Raw genomic sequence first — 17,789 nt, forward strand, 5'->3', positions numbered from 1 at the left:
AACTAACTACAAAAATGCTTTTCAATAAACGTCTGAGACCCTAACCATCACTCATAACTCATCTCACCTCAGTTCACATGATGCACATGTGAGGCAGCAAGGGGTTAAAATCCCTGAACTCTCTTCCCTGGGCACATTCACAGCATCTGGTGTGTCCAACCAGTAAATCCTGTCCTCATCCCTGCTAAGACAGACGGAGAGCCTGACGAGCCAATCACAGCCTACAGCTGCCCCACAGCCATCCAATAGCAGTTCAGGAAAGGAGGAGGGACATTACCGGATCACATCACATAGCTTGGGTTTGTAGCATCCTTGTAGCTCCTCAAGTCTTGTCTTTGAATAAAATGCTATGAAAGGAAACCAAAAAACAGCTGAGAAGGAAGAAACGAGACGTGACTTTGTATGGAGTGAGAAAATGTGGTGAATTCAGGGGCCTAGAGGGGAAAACCTTTCAATTTACAGCCTCTCAGCTGCTCTGTTCTAGCCGAGGAATGAAGGAGGAGGAGTGAAAGGAGAAATTGCCTCTCCTTTTTTCCATCGGCTGCCTGGAAAACATTGGAAGGACATCAACCGTGGCAACATTTCTTCATGAACAGGTCAGTGTCTCTCATATCACCAGCCTTTGACAAGAGACAGTTTCTTATTAGACTTCAGCTTATTTAGACTCAATTTACACTTTTTAAATGCTGAATACAATTCAGTTCATGCTGAAAAACTGTTTTTTAACTGATAATGCGAAGGGGCTGGCATGTTATTTTGGTGTCTTCTTTGTAGGTATGTCTATCTTTGTCTTGTGGTGGCCCCTGATTGGTCGAGGAGGCAGGGTTAAGAGAGCCCAGAGCGTTCTGATTGGCTGAGGCACTAACATGTTCTTCATTAAGCGTGCAGACTGTTTGTGAAACACAGTGATGAGACAGGGCGTTCACTCTAAATGATTATGTAAGAAGATAATTAACACCCCTCAAATACACAGATTACTGGGATCAACTGCAGATATTCCTGTCTCCTGGGTTTAAAAAGTCCTTTAACAGGGAAAAAGATCAGTAAACAGGAAGACGAGGACCTGTAGGAGTTTTGGCTACTGTTGTTAACTATTTCAGTGTTTCTAAACAAACTTGCAGTGGAAGTCTATAGAGCAATGCACTGCACCAGGATCGATTTAAAATATATAATGTACTTTTGAAAGCACGTGCAGCCAAAAGACTTAAACTAAATAAACAAAATGCAGCCAAAAGACTTAAACATACATATGTTAACGTGCAAAATAAAATCACAGAATTACTTGCATGTGCTAAGTTAGACTATATCTTATATAAAACCCCAGAATTATATGTATCTCCTGTGATGACAATAAAAAGGGGCAAATCTGTATAATATGTGCAAGGATCTGAAAAGAAGAAAAAGAAAAATAAGTAGTTTTTGCATACAGTAAACTTCATCCAGGAATTGATGCATAATAGAATATTTAGATTTTAACAACTCAAGTAACACATTGTGCACAGAAGTATCATTCAGAGTGCTTTAAAGAAAACGTAAGCTGCATATTTCTGCTTTTAAACACTTGTGGATGTGTTACTGGAAAGGCAGTTTTGGCTTTTTTATGAGGGACGAGCGGAAATTACTGTTTATGGTCATTGCATCAAGCAAAAACTAAAGCTGTTTATTAAAAAAGAATATGATTTTAAATTACTAAAACTGAAATACAAAATTAAAGCTATCTATCTATCTATCTATCTATCTATATATCTATCTATAAAGAACTGTATAAACAAATGACTAAAACATAAACTATAATTAAACTTAAAGTCTAAAATAAAAGCCAATTCAAAATATTCATAAATTCTTTATATAATACTTTATATAATAATAATTTCTCTGTATAATACTAAAGCAACACTGGTTTTAGTTGATTGCTGTGGTATTCTGGGTATTGTTTTAGGTTATTACTTACTGGTTAGCATTAAGGTATTTTCTTAGTGTTCAGAGTTTGTTCAAATAACTTGTACTAAGTTAGCCTCCGCAAACAACATTCAATTTTGCTGATCATCTAAAATATGCAAGTGTGTGAACATATAAGAAAACAGAGTCAGCTTGTCAGTCGCAGGTGGCCTGGGGCCTGTGAAAGCAAGACAACATACATCTGCGACGTGCATCTCTTACGAAACACATCTCTTTTAACGTGAGACTTGGCTTCCTAGATACAGTATCAGACTGGTGCTGTCTCTTTCTCTCTCTGTGCCACCCTTTACCCACATCCTGCCACGACACCCAATGCTGCCCGACTGCTGCAGGGAGGGTGAAAACTACATAACGGCAACAAAAACGCACACACTACACCTTTCAGGAGAACTATGCATGAATCTCATGTAAACATGTCTAATTTAAATGTCTCTTTAAATGAAAAACAAAAAAATATATATTATGTAAAACATATTGGGAAAATTTAAATGACAATTCTGTCATCAGTGTATTTCCAAAACTGTATGATTTCCCTCCTTCTGCAGAACACAACACAAAAACAATGTGAATTATTCCTTTAAGATCTTTTTCATTCGTCATGAAAACTAAGTACATTTTTGTCCCAATTTTTCATTATTCAGATTTTTTTGTTACATTTCAAGCATTCAGCTAAATTAAAAACAGTACAAATACAGTATAAACAATTTAAAGTATAAAGTTGTTTTTTTTTTACGTTACAGTTGAGATGTTTTTGCATGCCACAAAATATGGGTTATTATTAAAAAAAATATTAAAATAGTATTAAAAAGACGCTTGGTTTTGGGGTGAAATATTACACTTATGTCATTAGAGTTCAGAGATACATACAATACTGGGAACAATAAGTTTTGATGAATGTTTTTGAAAGGTCTTATTCTCACCAAGGCTGCATTTAATCACTTGAAAATACAGTCAAAACAGTAATGTTGTGAAATATTATTACAATTTCAAATAAATGTTTTCTATCTGAATATATTTTAAAATGTAATTTATTCCTGTGATTAAAAAAGCTGAATTTTCAGCATCATTCCTCCAGTCTTCAGTGTCACATGATCTTCAGAAATCATTCTAATATTCTGATTTGCTGCTCAAGAAACATTTCTTATTATTATCATTGTCTTTGAATAATACAAATTCACAAGAACTGTCTTTACTCTCACTCTTTGATCAGTTTGATGCATCGTTTACTGAAAGTATTAATGTCTTTCATATTTTTTAATAGTATCTTATTGGCAGAATAAAATTAGCACTATTTACAAAGTGCCTCAAATATTTCAACTGTACATGTCAAATTTAATATTAAAAAGGCTGTTTATCTTTGTTTTAAAAGTCTTGTATATTTGTGATGATCAAGTTAATATTTATCAGAATTGTCACTTTTGAATGGAGGAATTTTTACATCCATTTACTGAACTGTATGTCATTCTAAACCCATATGAATCATGACTTATAATAACACTGCTTTTGTCCACACAACAAAGTTTGGACGAAAAGCATCATAAATGTATCATAAAGTAGTCTGACTCATGCACAATATTCTTCACAACTGAATCTTCAAACTTCAAACAATATCTTTGTCTCAAGAAGACATTAAAATTTGAATTTCAAGTAAATGTTCAGCAAATATCAAAGTTATCATGTGGCTTCAAAAGAATTCCATTCCATGACTTAAAGAAAGGCATACAGATTTGGAATGATATGAAGGTGAGTAAATGATAGCTGAATTGTCGTTTTTCTGACATGTCCCTTTAACTGCACAAGCAGCTCTTTGTGAATGGAGACAGGCTGTGGTTTAGGAGATTTCTACATTGTCATTCACATCCACCGAGATCTCAACAGCAGATTCTCCTATTCTCTATTTTAAGCGTCGAACCTCGTTCCTGCCTCCAGCCCCCACATCCACAAACGAACATACACACGAATCCTAACGGTTGTAATGTGGAAGGAAGCTTGCGGTTTGCCAACAGTATCTTAAAAGCTCACACATCCATATGTTGTCCACAGGGTTTGTTCTCGTGTACTCACACACACACACAAACCCACACATTCAGTCAAGATCATGCAATCACACACAGATTTTCTCACTGATAGAGCCGATGCTTTCCAAACACAAATGTCTAAAATCCCCTTTTCCCCTTTGTGAGTTTCTAATCGATTAGGTGCTTTCAAATACAGTGACTTAAGTTTGAATTATGTTTCTTAGTTCAATCTCAGATGTTCATTAAGGCATTTTCTTTAAGGAGTCTTATAAAACTCCTCATTTTGACCAAATCCCATCTTTTGCAGATCGTCTGGGGTCAGTAAGATTTTTTGAAAGAAATTAATCGAAACTGACGAAAAGTTCTCTTTAACTTTCTATGTATCAAAGAATCCTAAAAAAAAAATCAGTTTCCACAAAAATGTGGAGCAGAATACAAATAATAATTGTTTCTTGAGCAGAAAATCTGCATATTAGAATGATTTCTAAAGGATCATGCTGAAAATTGACAGAATTACATATATTCAGATAACGATAACAATTTAATTTGTAATGATATTTCACAATATTACTTTTCTGATTTTGTTGTTGATCACACAAATGCATCCTTGGTGAGCAGGAGAGACATAAAAAGCAATATATTTTCATGTATGAAGACCCAACATGTGAAAAATAAAAACAATTATAATATGTGTAAATTATGATCTTGAAAACATTTATGGTTTTAGGTTTCTTTATTCTATTTAAATACACAAACCTGAAAAGAAAGAAATCTATGGCTGTCAACAGACAAAAAATAAATAAAGAGATTATTCCCATTATTTTCAGTCTTCAGAGTGAATGAAACATTGTTGAAAATAAAATCTAAAAATGAAATACACGTATAAAGTGTAAAAATATTTTTACAGTTTCATTGTATTCTCTGTTTTTCTTTACTTTTCCACAGACCCACTAGCTGCCAGGTGTGTTAGTAGTCAGGATGTTAGCTCACTAGTTTTAAAAACAAAGCCAGATTGTATCTAACATCAACTGTTCTTTCACAGGATTCTTGCAGGAGTTCAGGATCACCTGAGCATCATGGCCGAGACCCGCTGGAGGACTGAATCTCTCTAGGGTTTTCTTTAAAGCGAACTTGGCTCACCCAGTGTCCTGCAAGAACCATGTCTCTAACCACCACCAAACACGATAGGTTCACTTCCACCCAAACCCTGAGCCCGTTCCCAGCCCCTACACTCCCCATCACCACCTTCATTCCTGTTCTCACAAGTTCAGCAGAGCCCAGAACTGAGCCGGAGAATGTGACGTTCAGGACCACCTTCCGCTCCTCCACGACGACGTCCGCCAATGAGACCGGCCTGAACTCCACGCAGCTGCCCGTGGCATCGGTGGAGGGCGCCGGGATGGGGATGGTGCTCGTGCCCTTTGGCATCATCACAGTCATTGGGCTGGCTGTTGTCATGGTGAGCAAATTCAATGATAATAACAACATTAATTGCCCCAAATTTTGTAATTTGCTGAAAAAACTTCAAATAAGATCGATCAAAACTGACAGCACAGACTTTTATAATGCCACAAAGATTTCTATTTCAAATAGGGGACATGGAATTCTTATTTCAAACTCCCTGATTAAAAATGTATCCGTTTTCAAAAACGTTATTAAACTGCACAACTGTTTTCAGCATGGTCTGATAATAATCAGAAATCTTTCTTGAGCATCAATCAGCCGATTAGAATGATTTCTTAAGGATCATGTGACAGTGAAGACTTGAGTAATGATGCTGGAAACTCAGTTTTACATCCCAGGAATAAATTAGATTTTAAAGTGCCCCTATTATAGGTAATGAAATGTTCATATTTTGGTTTTGGGAGTCTCCAACAACAGATTGACATGCATGCGAAGTTAAAAACACTTTCATTCTCTTATAATATGCATCTATTTTACCTTACATGCTCAACGACTCCCAAACGATTCATTTTTCCAGACCCCTCCTTTGTGTGAGACTACTCTGCAGTGATTGGTCCGATTGGTCTCAGTTTCATTTCTTCATGTCTGTAATGCCTGATAAAGCAGCGTTTGTGAGCGCAGTTCTGCTTTGTTTACAGCATTACCGTGAAAACCGCTATTTTTACCGCTCCAAAAGCGGCACCTAGTGCCAAAGAATGGATTTGCATTATCATTCAGACCAATGCGAAAAGTCCAACAAGTAGGCGGGAAATATGCTAATGATTTATGCTGACGTCAACATGAAACAGCTCCTGATTCGTTTTAAAAATGACTCATTTCAATGATTCAGAAGCAGCTCTTTCTTTTGAGAGACAATGGGCTCTATAATACACCCGGCGCAATGCGACGCAACGTGTGTTCAGTTGTTCATTGCTATTTTAAGGAGCTGAAAATAGACTGCGCCACAAACCAACTCAAACCTGGTCTAAAGTCTGGCGCAATGTTTTTTCTTTGTCGTTAAGATCATGCACCCAGGCGAGCCAAACATTTTTTTGTTGTCAAAATAGCAAAAGTGGATTTGGACACACCCTGAGTGCACCTGTGCCGTGCGCTTTACACTTTGCGTTTAGATCGTTAAAGTAGTGCCCAATAACTTTATACTCGGGTTGCTTTCAGATTTAAAACGGTGCAGGATGTTTTCATTCAGTAGAGCTGTGTTACACATTGCATGGGAGGGAATAAAAAAAAAAAACCCATAGCACTTTAAAATATACACAAATATTAAAGTATATATACAAATATTTTAAATTGTAATAAGATTTCACAATATTATATTGTTGATTAAATAAATGGTGATTTTTGATCCCAAACTTTTGTTTATCTAAAAGTTTCCTTTAAGTACATACACATATTTAAAATGACTCTTTCTCTTTTCTGACAAAATAATTGAGGCATGTAATTTACTGAAAGTCATAAATATTAATAGAGTTATAAGAGAATACATTATAACACATCTATTTGACTAGAATACTACTTAAATTTCTCTCATCACTGTAATCCTTCACACTTGAGTATCATTGATTTTTCATGATAATATTTAAGACATGCTAGACTTTCTTCTTGAACATTTTTATTTATTTAAAAAGTCGAATATAATATGATATTAGTATTACAATTCTGAATCTTACATAACATATCTGCATGTTCCTCTCCTCAGCTTCTGTACATCAGGAAAAAGAAAAGGTATGTACATTCCTTTATCAGTCCGCTACAGTCTTTAAAATCAAATTTTCTTCAGTGGATATTTCGTTGCAAGACTGAAAATCCCTTTTTGGTTCTAAATGGAACCTTCTGATGTTTCCCACATAGAAGAGTGTCCTTAATGAAGCTGGGATGGTTTTCTTCTACAGGCTGGAGAAACTGAGACACCAGCTGATGCCCATGTATAACTTTGATCCAGCTGAAGAACAGGATGATCTAGAGCAGGAACTCTTGGACCACGGACGAGACGGAAGCCCAGCAGGACCAAACTCCAAAGTAAGAGGACACCACATTAGATTCGATTCGATTCAACTTTATTGTCATTATGCAGAGTACAAGTACAGAACTCTAACCAGATCATCTAACCAGAAGTGCAAGAATATAGTGTATTATATACATATAAGTGCAGAGTAGGTGAAGCTATGATTTACAGAATGTACAGTGGAGTTGCTATATACAGTATTGAGCCGAGTATATACAGAATATAAATAGGAATGCAATGTAGGGATCGTATGTACATTATGAACAGCAATGTAGGATTATATACACATTATGAACAGCAGCAACGTGAGAACAGTGGTAATAAATACAGTTGTATTTATTGTACACTATCTACATGGAAAGATAGATAGATAATAAGGTAGATAGATTCCGACGATATAACAATATACATAAATTACACAGACACTAATTAGTTAATTGATTTATATACAATTGAATTATTACACAATTAAGACAGTGGTGAGTCTCCTAAAAAACTTTTCTTCCAATCGTTTTTGAATGTTTTTTCTTAATTTCTACCATTCTTATTTCTCTTAAGTTCTGACACCAGGCCATGTGGTTTATTATTTGTGGTAAAGTATTATTCACTGTAAATGTGTCAGTTACCACACATCCATTTAATATCACTAATTATTACACGGCTCTGTGGAATACTTGATTCTGATTGGTCAGTCGCAACATAATAACATCAATAACAACCTGTTAAAAGCTGGTAACACAGGCTCATCCGGGTAACTGAACTCAGCCCTGTCCTCTTGCAAGGAACAGTTTTTCTTGTTGAAAGCTTTGCATTTGTTTAGCTAATGAAATATAAAAAATGTGTATAATTATTTCATTATGTCATGCTGGTATCGCGGACTTGCTCTCTCGTTTTATACAAACCCAGCTGCTGCCATCTTGCTACGATCGTTTTGTACACTGTAATGGATTATAAGATAACTAACTAACTGGTAAGGTTTTAAAAATGTTTTGTCTTAAATTTTTTATTGTCTTAATATTTATGAGGTGAAATGTTGCGTAATAAGTGGTTTGACCGAACCATCTCCTTTAAATGTCCGTCTAGTTTGAATTTGCAACTACTGAGTTCACGGAAGCTTTGTGTTCAGATATTTCAACTCAAATCAATATTTTGTGTCAAACTATTGACTTATGTGACAAGAAGCCGTGTAATAAGCGGGATAATGTACACCCAGCCAGTTGTTATCTCAGAATAAACCCCGTCAGGCTGATACAAGACCCCTCCACCATCACCCTGTTGAGGTTTATTCTGAGATAACAACTGGCTGGATTTACATTATCACTTACTCGTCATACTACAGCTGTGACTGAATCCACATTTAACTCTCCTCCATTTGTGTTCTGGCACCAGGAGCCTCAGTAGTCTCATTCTCATACTTTCATCATAACAGAATTTATTTTATTTTGCTCATTTGTTCAGTGTTTCATTGTAGGACTAGATTTGCATTTTTATTAATTATATTCTAAAATGTTCATGCACGTTCAATATCCCGTAGTGTTTACTTACTTTAACTCTCTCTTTCACACCACAGACACTGACCACAAGTCAGGGAACAACTCAAAAACCCAGTCGACTTGTTTTCACTGACGTGGCTGATGCCATTAATGCATGATGCCACTCAACGTGTTGCACAGGAAAAAAGGGACACAGAATTCTGGACAGCTGGACACTGGGATTCAGGAATATTTGGTATGATATAGTACGCTGCAAAACATTGGGTTAACTGCTACCATTGTAGTTAATAATTTCTTAAAACCAAGTTACAACCTGCAGCGTTTAAGGAGTAGTTCACTCCAAAATGTAAGTTTGCTGTAAATTTACTCACCCCCAAGCCATCCAAGATGTTTCCTCATGGGAACAGATTTGGAGAAATGTAGCATTGCATCACTTGCTCACTAATGGATATTCTGCAGTGAATGGGTGCCGTCAGAATGAGAGTCCAAACAGCTGATAAAAACATCACAATAATCCACAAGTAATCCAAACTACTTCAGTACAAAAATAAATCCATCAAAAAGACCATCTCCTTTTGTCCTCTCACATCAAAATCCAACCACATATTTCTATAGAACCATTTTGGCTTGTAAACGGCGCTTGAACTGTGCATATTTCTCTCCTGATTCAGACCAGGTAACATTTTCACTTCAGAAAGCAATATTACGGATAGACGATAATATCATATTTGAACTTACTTCTGGATTATTGTAATGTTTTGTCAGCTCTTTGCGCTTTCATTCTCATGGCACCCATTCACTGCAGTGGATCCAGATATCATAAACTTTTTGACCACTTTAAATTTATGATAAAGAACATAAACTCAGAATCTGCAAGTGACAGGACTTATTGCAACAAATAAACATTGATGAAAATATTTTTTACAGTGTACAGTGACAAATATTACATTATACAATTTAAGGACACTTAATAAAAAATCTGCAAAAAAAAAAAAAAAAAAACTGCACTACTACAGAAGTCAACTGGATCTGTCCAATGGTTTGAACACTCATGCAATATGGACTTTATTTTCATCTCAAGCTGTAAAAAGCCTCATTAGGGCAACATGAGAAGAAGGAATGGTTCATAAAATGTGCATAATGTGACAATTTACAACACAATAATTTTAGAAACATTGAATGAGACTCATTGTGTTCCTTTTTCTTTTTTTTTGGAATGACAGATTATTATTTTTTTTTTTAAATACGGACTCCAAATGCAACTTTTACCCCACCCCACCATTTTTTGTTAGAATTCTTTAATAGTTTAGCTTATTATTTATTCATTGCTAAAATTGTTCTGTAAACTGATGAGTTCAATAAAAGTTACATTTGTTTAATTTAAATTACGATGAAGTATCAGAAATGACATTAGTTAGCCATTTCTGATGCAGTATTATAAAGATCTTCCATGTTTCTGTTCATTGAAACACAAGCGTTCTGTCACAGAGACTGTGAATCTGCATAAATGATGAATGTTGACTGATTACACAAGATTTACAATGAAAAAAGTGATTTTTGTGTGTGCGTATGTGTAAGCAAAATGTAACAATTCTATGTACACCACAAACCAGCGGTGGATAATTTTAAAGATGTTTTTAACTTTTATGACAATGAAGGACACAATAAAAATGATATTTACACTATGACGTGCAGGTGTTATTGAAAACTAGGGAATCGTTCTTGTTAATGCAATAAAGACAATAACTGCTGGATGATGTAAACATGTCTCAAACTGGAACTTTATTCATTGAGAAACGGCTGCATAAACAGCATTACTGGCCTTGAGGAATATAAAAAAAGAGGTAAGTTACCTGAGCCTGTATTTATAAGGCACATTGTCAAATGTTTTAACAAGTAAATGACTGAACTGACGACATATACCATGATGCATCTGAACAATGAATTGACTTCACACCAGAAACTTCCTGATCAGAAAAAGGAACCATTACACCTGTTTTTAAGTGCATCTACTGTAAATGAACTATAATATTTAACACAACACACCTTTGTTGACATTAGGAGATTCTTTAAACATCAGTCCCATATCAGCGCAATAACACAGTTCATAGCAGTACAAATTACACTGGATGATTTAAAACAAAAAGTTAATTATAGACTGCTAAGTGACAATATATGCATTTAAAAACAAATGTCAAATCATCCATAGAATGAGCAAACAAAATCTTTGAGGTGTCTGATGTTGAGGTACTGAGTTTCACCATCATCATGTGAATTTTAATGATTGTGGTTTTACATCTTTGATCAGATCATTCTTCTTCTTTGGTGTAAATAGATGCAATTGAATCTATTCTTTCCATTGTAAACATTAAAATAAAAGAATAAAAAGAACATTACATAAGATCAATGATTTAAAAAGTTGATTGAGGAGTAAATTTCAAGTTTTGGCAATACAATGTTTCTAGAATCCTGAGAAGATTAAACCTATATAACCCAGGCATCATCCATACACTGTGATGATTACAGCTTCTACATTTTAAAATCCTTTTTAATCCCAAGATCTTGAACATTAAATAAAGGTCCTAAGCAAAACAAGTTCATGGTTTTTTTCTTGTTATTTTGGAGTCATTTCTTTAAAAGAACAAGGCATACTACAGTTTCTGGATGCCAAACTGCGCACAATAAAATATGTTTTAAGTTCAAATTTGATTTCTTGTTGACTACAGGAATAGTTCACCCAAAAGTGAAGATTTGCTGAAAATGTGCTCACCCTCAGGCTTTATTAATAGATTATTAACTCTTATTCGAGCCAGAAGCAACATCTTGATGGATATGTTTCTTACAAACACAGATTTGTTTTACTTCACAAGATACTAATTGATGGGAGTCGTATGGATTACTTCTGATGTATTTATTAGCTGTTTGGACTCGGATTCTGACGGCACCCATTCACTGCAGTTGATCCACTAGTGAACAACTGATAGAATTCTAAATTTCTCCAAATCTGTTCTGATGAAGAATCTACATCTTGGATGGCCTGAGTGTAAGTGCATTTTCAGCAAATTTCCATTTTCGGGTGAACTACTCCTTTAAGAATCCAAATAATAAACAAAAAGAGAAGATATCATTTCCAGTTCAGTGTAACTTGCAGAAAGGTGTTCATCATAAAGGCTTGTGTTGGTAGTACACAGATTTTAGGTGTCACTTTTGAAAAATGTAGTCTGATCTTTCCTGAAATTTAGGGCGTGATTTGAGCACTGGCACATTTTCACTTTTAACAGTGTACATGGAGGCAGCTGAGATGGAGAATTACCCCCAACGTAGTAACAAAGTCATCACTGAGGTAGTTTTAGTCGCTCTCCTGCGATGCTAACGCAGCAGGCGGAGTCTGAATGGGCGGCTCCTCTGTTGACTCCGCCCCTTGAACCGCAGGATGAGGCTGGGTGGAGAGGAAAGAGAGCACATGAGGAATGTGTGTGTATGTAGATGTGCGTGCATAACCTGAGAATCATGACAGTTGGGACAGGAAACCAAGAAATGTAGGGAGCTGTACTGGGTTTCCCTTCAATGCACTGAGTCATTTATCTATGTACTAACCGTGAACTGTATGAGTAACGGGGAGTTTTACACGGTTTCTGAATACATTGCCGGTTTCAGATTTGCAACTCTAGACAGTCACTGATTGACATGTTTATCAGGTTTAGTGTTTAACGGAATGAGACGATTCTCAGACAGGACTTTTCATTTTGTTCATCATGGGTTGCAGGGCTGCAAACAACTAATCCACATGATCGATAATAAGTAATCGACTCGACTAATCGGGTTTCATTATTCAATATAATTCATGACTGAAAACAATTTGTAACATGACTTTGATGCACCATTTACATGGTAATACAATGTTTGATTTTAAAATAGGATGAATTATGAGATTTTAAGTTTTCAAGTGATCATTTCTGATGATTTCTAAAGTGTGATAGAGAAAAGGCAACAAAGAAGACTTTTTTTTTTTGACAAAGGTCAGAACTCCTGTTATGATGTAGGTTTTTGAGGTGCACTCTTGCCATAACTTAATCTATTTCTTTTCATACATAATTTTTTACAACAAAGATTGGTAAAATATCTATTTAGGAGTCTTAGACCTTTCCAACGATATATAGTTTGTCATGATTAGATTAGGATTTAACTGTAATATAGTGAAGTAAACGTAGGCGTCCCGTATACGGGACGGGGTGACAGTTAATGGGTTAAAATAAATTGTACTGCTTTTATTCAGCAAGGATGCATTAAAGTGATCAAATGTGACATTTATAATGTTACAAAAGATTCCTCTTTAAAATAAATGCGGTTTCTTTTCTTTTTTTACTTTCTATTCATCAAAGAGTCATCTTAATTTCCACAAAAATATGAAGCAATATCACAAAATATCCCAACTGGTTGATAATATTAACAAATAAGCATATTAAAATGGTTTCTGAATGGTCATGTGACAGTAATGATGTAAAGAATTCAGCTTTACATCACAATATTTCACAATAGAAAAAAAAGTTGTTTTAAATCAAGAAGATATTTCACAATATTAATGTTTGTACTGAGTTTTTGATTAAATAACTGCAGCCTTTGTGAGCATTTCTTAAAAAAAATCTTATTGACCCAAACTTTTGAAATATCAAAAAGGCTAAATTTGTTTATTCATTTAAAAATATTTTGACTGTGGAAATGATAAAAGTGTATACTGGAAATGATATGGGCTTAACTAAATGTTATGTGTTTTTGTACCTGCTGTTCTTCTTGATGAACCGTCTTCTGAGGCTATGAATTAAAGAGACAAAAAAGTGAGAGGAAAAATAAGATATTTTTACCTTCAAAAATGGCCCAGTACTCTCAACCATAAAAAATAGCAAAACAGGTTATTTAAAAATAAAAAAGATATGCATTTTACAATAAAAACAAGAATATTAAATCAAGTAAATAGGGTAATGTTTGATTCCAGGGATGTAAAATAGAAAAAAGTATTTTGTTTACTCTTTTGAAAGAGTAAATAACAATTAAGACATACTCTACTAGACCATTTACGAAAGCGAAGCAGCAGAAACTGTTAATTTATTATCATACGTTTTAATACATTTAATGTATTTTGTTTAATGTATAATGTAATGTATTTCTAAGCTGCAGAGTTTAAAGGAAAGGGTGTGTGATTCTTACCCATTTTCTTGGTCTACCTCGTGGTCTCCGTTCTCTAGGTGGCTCTACCTGCATCCAAAGAAAGATGAAGGGATGAGAGAGGTGTGTATCTGAAACAAACATCATTCAGCTCAAGTTTAAGTGCACTCATGTAAGTTTTCTTACTTTGGCTGTGACTCGCTGGCCTTTATTTTTACTGCCTCTTGGCCTTCCTCTCGGCCTCCTGGGAGCAGAAGCTTCAACAGGCTCCTGAGGGATTCAGTTCACTTGCTTTTATTCAGTGCATTTCATTCTTCTAAAAGGACTCTATCTATCTATCTATCTATCTATCTATCTCAATCATTGCACCTCTCTGACCTGTTGTGGTTTGCGGGGTCGTCCTCTCCCACGTTTGGGAGCTGGTGCCTCCTCCTCTGAGGCCACTGTCTCCACCTGACCTGCTCCGGTCTCCTCCACGTCCATCCTGATCCCAAACCTTCTCAAGCATGCATGGACACACACAACCTGAACCAGATGAATGTGGAAAAGAAAGAGCTTTACTTCAGTGTAAAAGCCAACAATATGCCTTAACTCACAAAGCATAGTAGAGAGCTCTTTATTTTGTGATAATGACCGGCTGACTGCACATTATCCTACTTAAAACAAATAGATAAGAAATATTGATTTGTGCTAAAATAATCGTATAAAGTGAGAGGAAGGAGTGTGGGGTGATATGAAACCAGTCAAGCTAGTGCATGAAGGTCAATTCTAGTTCAATCTCAATTATGCATACATATTTTACTAAATATTTTTGCATATGAATGCATCTAAAATTAAAACACACAACTACTTACGAACTAACAAACAGTTAAACTGATTAAAAATCACTGTGTTTTGAGGCATGATGGGTTTAACTCAACACAAATCACGCCTTAACTTGAGTTACGTCCTCATCGGTCTTACAGATTTCTTATATTTTACCAAAAACCTCTTTCTCATAATTAACTTCTCATCTTCAACAGTCAATGCTGCTCTGACATCATCTCATTCCTACAATTACACAGACATTAGTCATAATTTTAACACTAACAACTGGAGAATATTCCACAGAAATGAAGTCTTTCTCTTTTTCTGTCTGTCTCTCTCTCTGTCTATATATATATATATCATGAGGCTATAAATCCAAAGAAAACATGAGTAATTTCTAGTGTCTAAAAGTATTCACTGCAGACTCTTCGGTTCTACTTCTGCACGTTCATATGATATGTGATTTACTGGCTGTGAATGTATATACACATGGATTTCATCAATGACAGCTTATTTAACCCCTGCTGGCAGAGAAGGATCTTCTAGGAGCCTGTTCAATGGCATCTATTCACATAAACCATAACTTTCCATGTTCCTCTCATGCATATATAACTAACCGCTCTACGCCATAAACTACGTCTCAGTAGCTGCTAATAAGTAGACCGAATAAGCTACACATGCGGCAATATTATTGTACTATTTGTTTAGCATTTTCACATGCAATGTCATTTAAAAGTCAATGGAAGGTACTTCATTCCCATTATGGTAGAATTACAAAAAGCAGGGATTTTCCACATATATTTTGGGGTAATGAGGTACTTTTTGTACCAGGCATCACCAACAAAATAAGAATCCAAACGTACCATAGTATTGCAACATTTTACAGAAAAGTACCAAACAGTATAGCTTTGTCCTGTGGTTTATCGAGGTAACCCTAAAGCATTCTTGGAAGTACCACAGAGTACTACGTAAATACCATGCTACATGAATTTCAGTACTATAGTGTACATCGAAGTACAACGATATCTAAAAGAAGTGAACACAAGAAAAAAAATATATAATATGAAAGAAAAAAAAAGGTCTTTAATAAGAAAGGAAATGGCAAACAAGCTATTCAGTGAGTGTTTTTTAGTGGTCTTTAAGTTCTTTTTCCATATGGTGGGCAATTACGACAGCCCACATTCTTCACATATTTTCAGACCTACAGAAAAATGTAGCTGGCGGTTGTGAACTACAGAGCGAAACGAGCACGCTTGTGGTGTCCTGAGGATGTAAACACAGCCCTAGCAACATTTAAACAGGGAGAAACAAAATATTATTAAAGACACTAAAAAAAAAAAAACAACCCCAACAGCCACAGAAGAGGAAAACGGCAGTGATTAACACAACAACAGAGCACAAATTACTAAAATTAACTACAAGTACCATGGCATTACCATGTTTTTGATTTCCACATGGTAATTTAGTGTTATTTTAAGTTCTATGCAAATACTGTGGTACATTAATATGGTATTGTATACTTTGGTCCATAAAACCAGAAAAAACCTATTCTTGCTAAATGTACTGTAGTGATACCATGGTACAGTGATAGTATCAAACATACTTTGTATTTAACATAGTACTGAAACATTATGTACCATGGTATTTACATGGTACTTTCAAGTATTAGTATTCTTTTAAAAATACTTATTTTTAAGTATTAGTATTCTTTAATATCTGTCTATTTAAAAAGTACCAAAAAGAACACTTTAAACATGAAACATGCAAAATCAAAACTTATTCTTCTTCACTTTGACATGAAATCTGCGAAATCTTGATAGTGGTATCGTCAGATAACGTTACCTCTCTCTCTCAGGACTAATAACAAGACAACTGTAGCATTAACGAAATTGTTTTGTAATAAAAACAATGTTGTAAGTTGTGAACACCTCGTGCAGACCACCTTACCTCGTCTGTGTTGTCCCCAGCACTGGAGCGCGTTCACCTGGAGAAGCGGCTTCTCATGTGTCGAGACCGCGAGTACGTAACTAATGTACATCAACATAACACGATTGACATCATTTCTGGCCCCGCCTCCTTTTACAATCATTCTTCTCAGATCTGCGGGGTTGAAGCGCCACGCCTTATTCGCTTTCCTCTGCAGCTCTTCTGTTGCTGTTTGTGATGGCATTCATGTTCTTCTACATCGCTTCCTTTTTAACAACACTGACTGCACGCGAGCGAGACGCCGCAAGCACTTGATTGGTCAAACTGGATGCTGACGTCAGGTTGGGTTGCGTTCTAAATAGTCGCGTTTTCTTGCCGCGTAGGAAGAGCGTGTGGCGTCGCGTAACATACAAGAGTCATGAATTGATGCGATTGCTAACTTGTTCGCACCTGCCTTAAAATAGGTTTATGACGACCATATACTCTTATTTTAAACGCAGGTGCTAAACAACCAACAGGTTAGCAATCACATAAATGACGGGGAGTTTACTAGTATATTAATAAGTTCTATGTGCTTTCTCAGTGACGGGATAAATATTAGTAAAAACGTCAAGGAATGAGTAATCAGGTTTTTTTTTTTTTAATCCTACATAAGTATTTCAAGAAAACAAAATTAGTCACTGGTAGAATAATGAGAAAGCTATTGCAAAAGTACCCAAAAGTACCATGGTATTACTATGAAGTAGCTTCTGTGATGTAGGTTATATATCATGGTTTTGATATAGTATATCGTGGTAGTGGTTTTGTTGTTTTGATATATCGTGGTAGGCCTACTTAAAATCAATTAGCCTGGTTTGTCTAAGAATAACGTGGTTCATGTCTAAAAAACCATCATAGTAGGCTATCATGATACTACCCATGATACTAATATATATATATATATATGTGTGTGTGTGT

The 17,789-nt window shown here is 35.4% G+C and overlaps 2 protein-coding genes across 3 annotated transcripts; one reads left to right on the plus strand and one right to left on the minus strand.

Annotated features, from left to right (window-relative positions):
* The first annotated feature begins 248 nt into the window (after positions 1-248).
* On the plus strand, positions 249-10,620 carry LOC113103946 (uncharacterized protein C3orf18 homolog). 2 transcript variants are annotated; one of them, XM_026266022.1, is made up of 6 exons: positions 249-596; positions 5,020-5,436; positions 7,138-7,163; positions 7,331-7,457; positions 8,002-8,035; positions 9,014-10,620. In XM_026266022.1, exons 2-5 carry the CDS (start codon positions 5,137-5,139, stop codon positions 8,005-8,007), a joined length of 459 nt encoding a protein of 152 aa, XP_026121807.1. In that variant the 5' UTR covers positions 249-596; positions 5,020-5,136; the 3' UTR covers positions 8,008-8,035; positions 9,014-10,620. The 2 variants fall into 2 exon arrangements, with proteins under 2 accessions (XP_026121807.1, XP_026121806.1); XM_026266021.1 differs by lacking the exon at positions 8,002-8,035 and having other exon boundaries at positions 250-596.
* Positions 10,621-10,690: 70 nt separating this feature from the next.
* LOC113103972 (high mobility group protein HMGI-C) lies at positions 10,691-17,154 on the minus strand. Its single transcript, XM_026266023.1, has 6 exons — positions 16,854-17,154; positions 14,478-14,624; positions 14,286-14,369; positions 14,142-14,189; positions 13,716-13,748; positions 10,691-12,375 (listed from the first exon to the last, which is right to left on the minus strand). Exons 2-6 carry the CDS (start codon positions 14,580-14,582, stop codon positions 12,286-12,288), a joined length of 360 nt encoding a protein of 119 aa, XP_026121808.1. The 5' UTR covers positions 14,583-14,624; positions 16,854-17,154; the 3' UTR covers positions 10,691-12,285.
* Positions 17,155-17,789: the final 635 nt, after the last annotated feature.

Source organism: Carassius auratus, chromosome 6 (assembly GCF_003368295.1).
Source record: "Carassius auratus strain Wakin chromosome 6, ASM336829v1, whole genome shotgun sequence".
NCBI lineage: Eukaryota > Metazoa > Chordata > Actinopteri > Cypriniformes > Cyprinidae > Carassius > Carassius auratus.

Bases quoted from the DNA above. Each gene is read 5' to 3' on its own strand.
- LOC113103946 (XM_026266021.1), top strand. From the start codon at position 5,137: ATGTCTCTAACCACCACCAAACACGATAGGTTCACTTCCACCCAAACC. The intron at 7,164-7,330 runs GTATGTACATTC...TTTCTTCTACAG, and splicing joins TACATCAGGAAAAAGAAAAG to GCTGGAGAAACTGAGACACC. The intron at 7,458-9,013 runs GTAAGAGGACAC...TTCACACCACAG, and splicing joins CAGCAGGACCAAACTCCAAA to ACACTGACCACAAGTCAGGG.
- LOC113103972 (XM_026266023.1), bottom strand. From the start codon at position 14,582: ATGGACGTGGAGGAGACCGGAGCAGGTCAGGTGGAGACAGTGGCCTCA. The intron at 13,749-14,141 runs GTAAGAATCACA...TTTAATTCATAG, and splicing joins GAGGTAGACCAAGAAAATGG to CCTCAGAAGACGGTTCATCA. The intron at 12,376-13,715 runs GTACAAAAACAC...CTCTCCACCCAG, and splicing joins TTCATCAAGAAGAACAGCAG to CCTCATCCTGCGGTTCAAGG.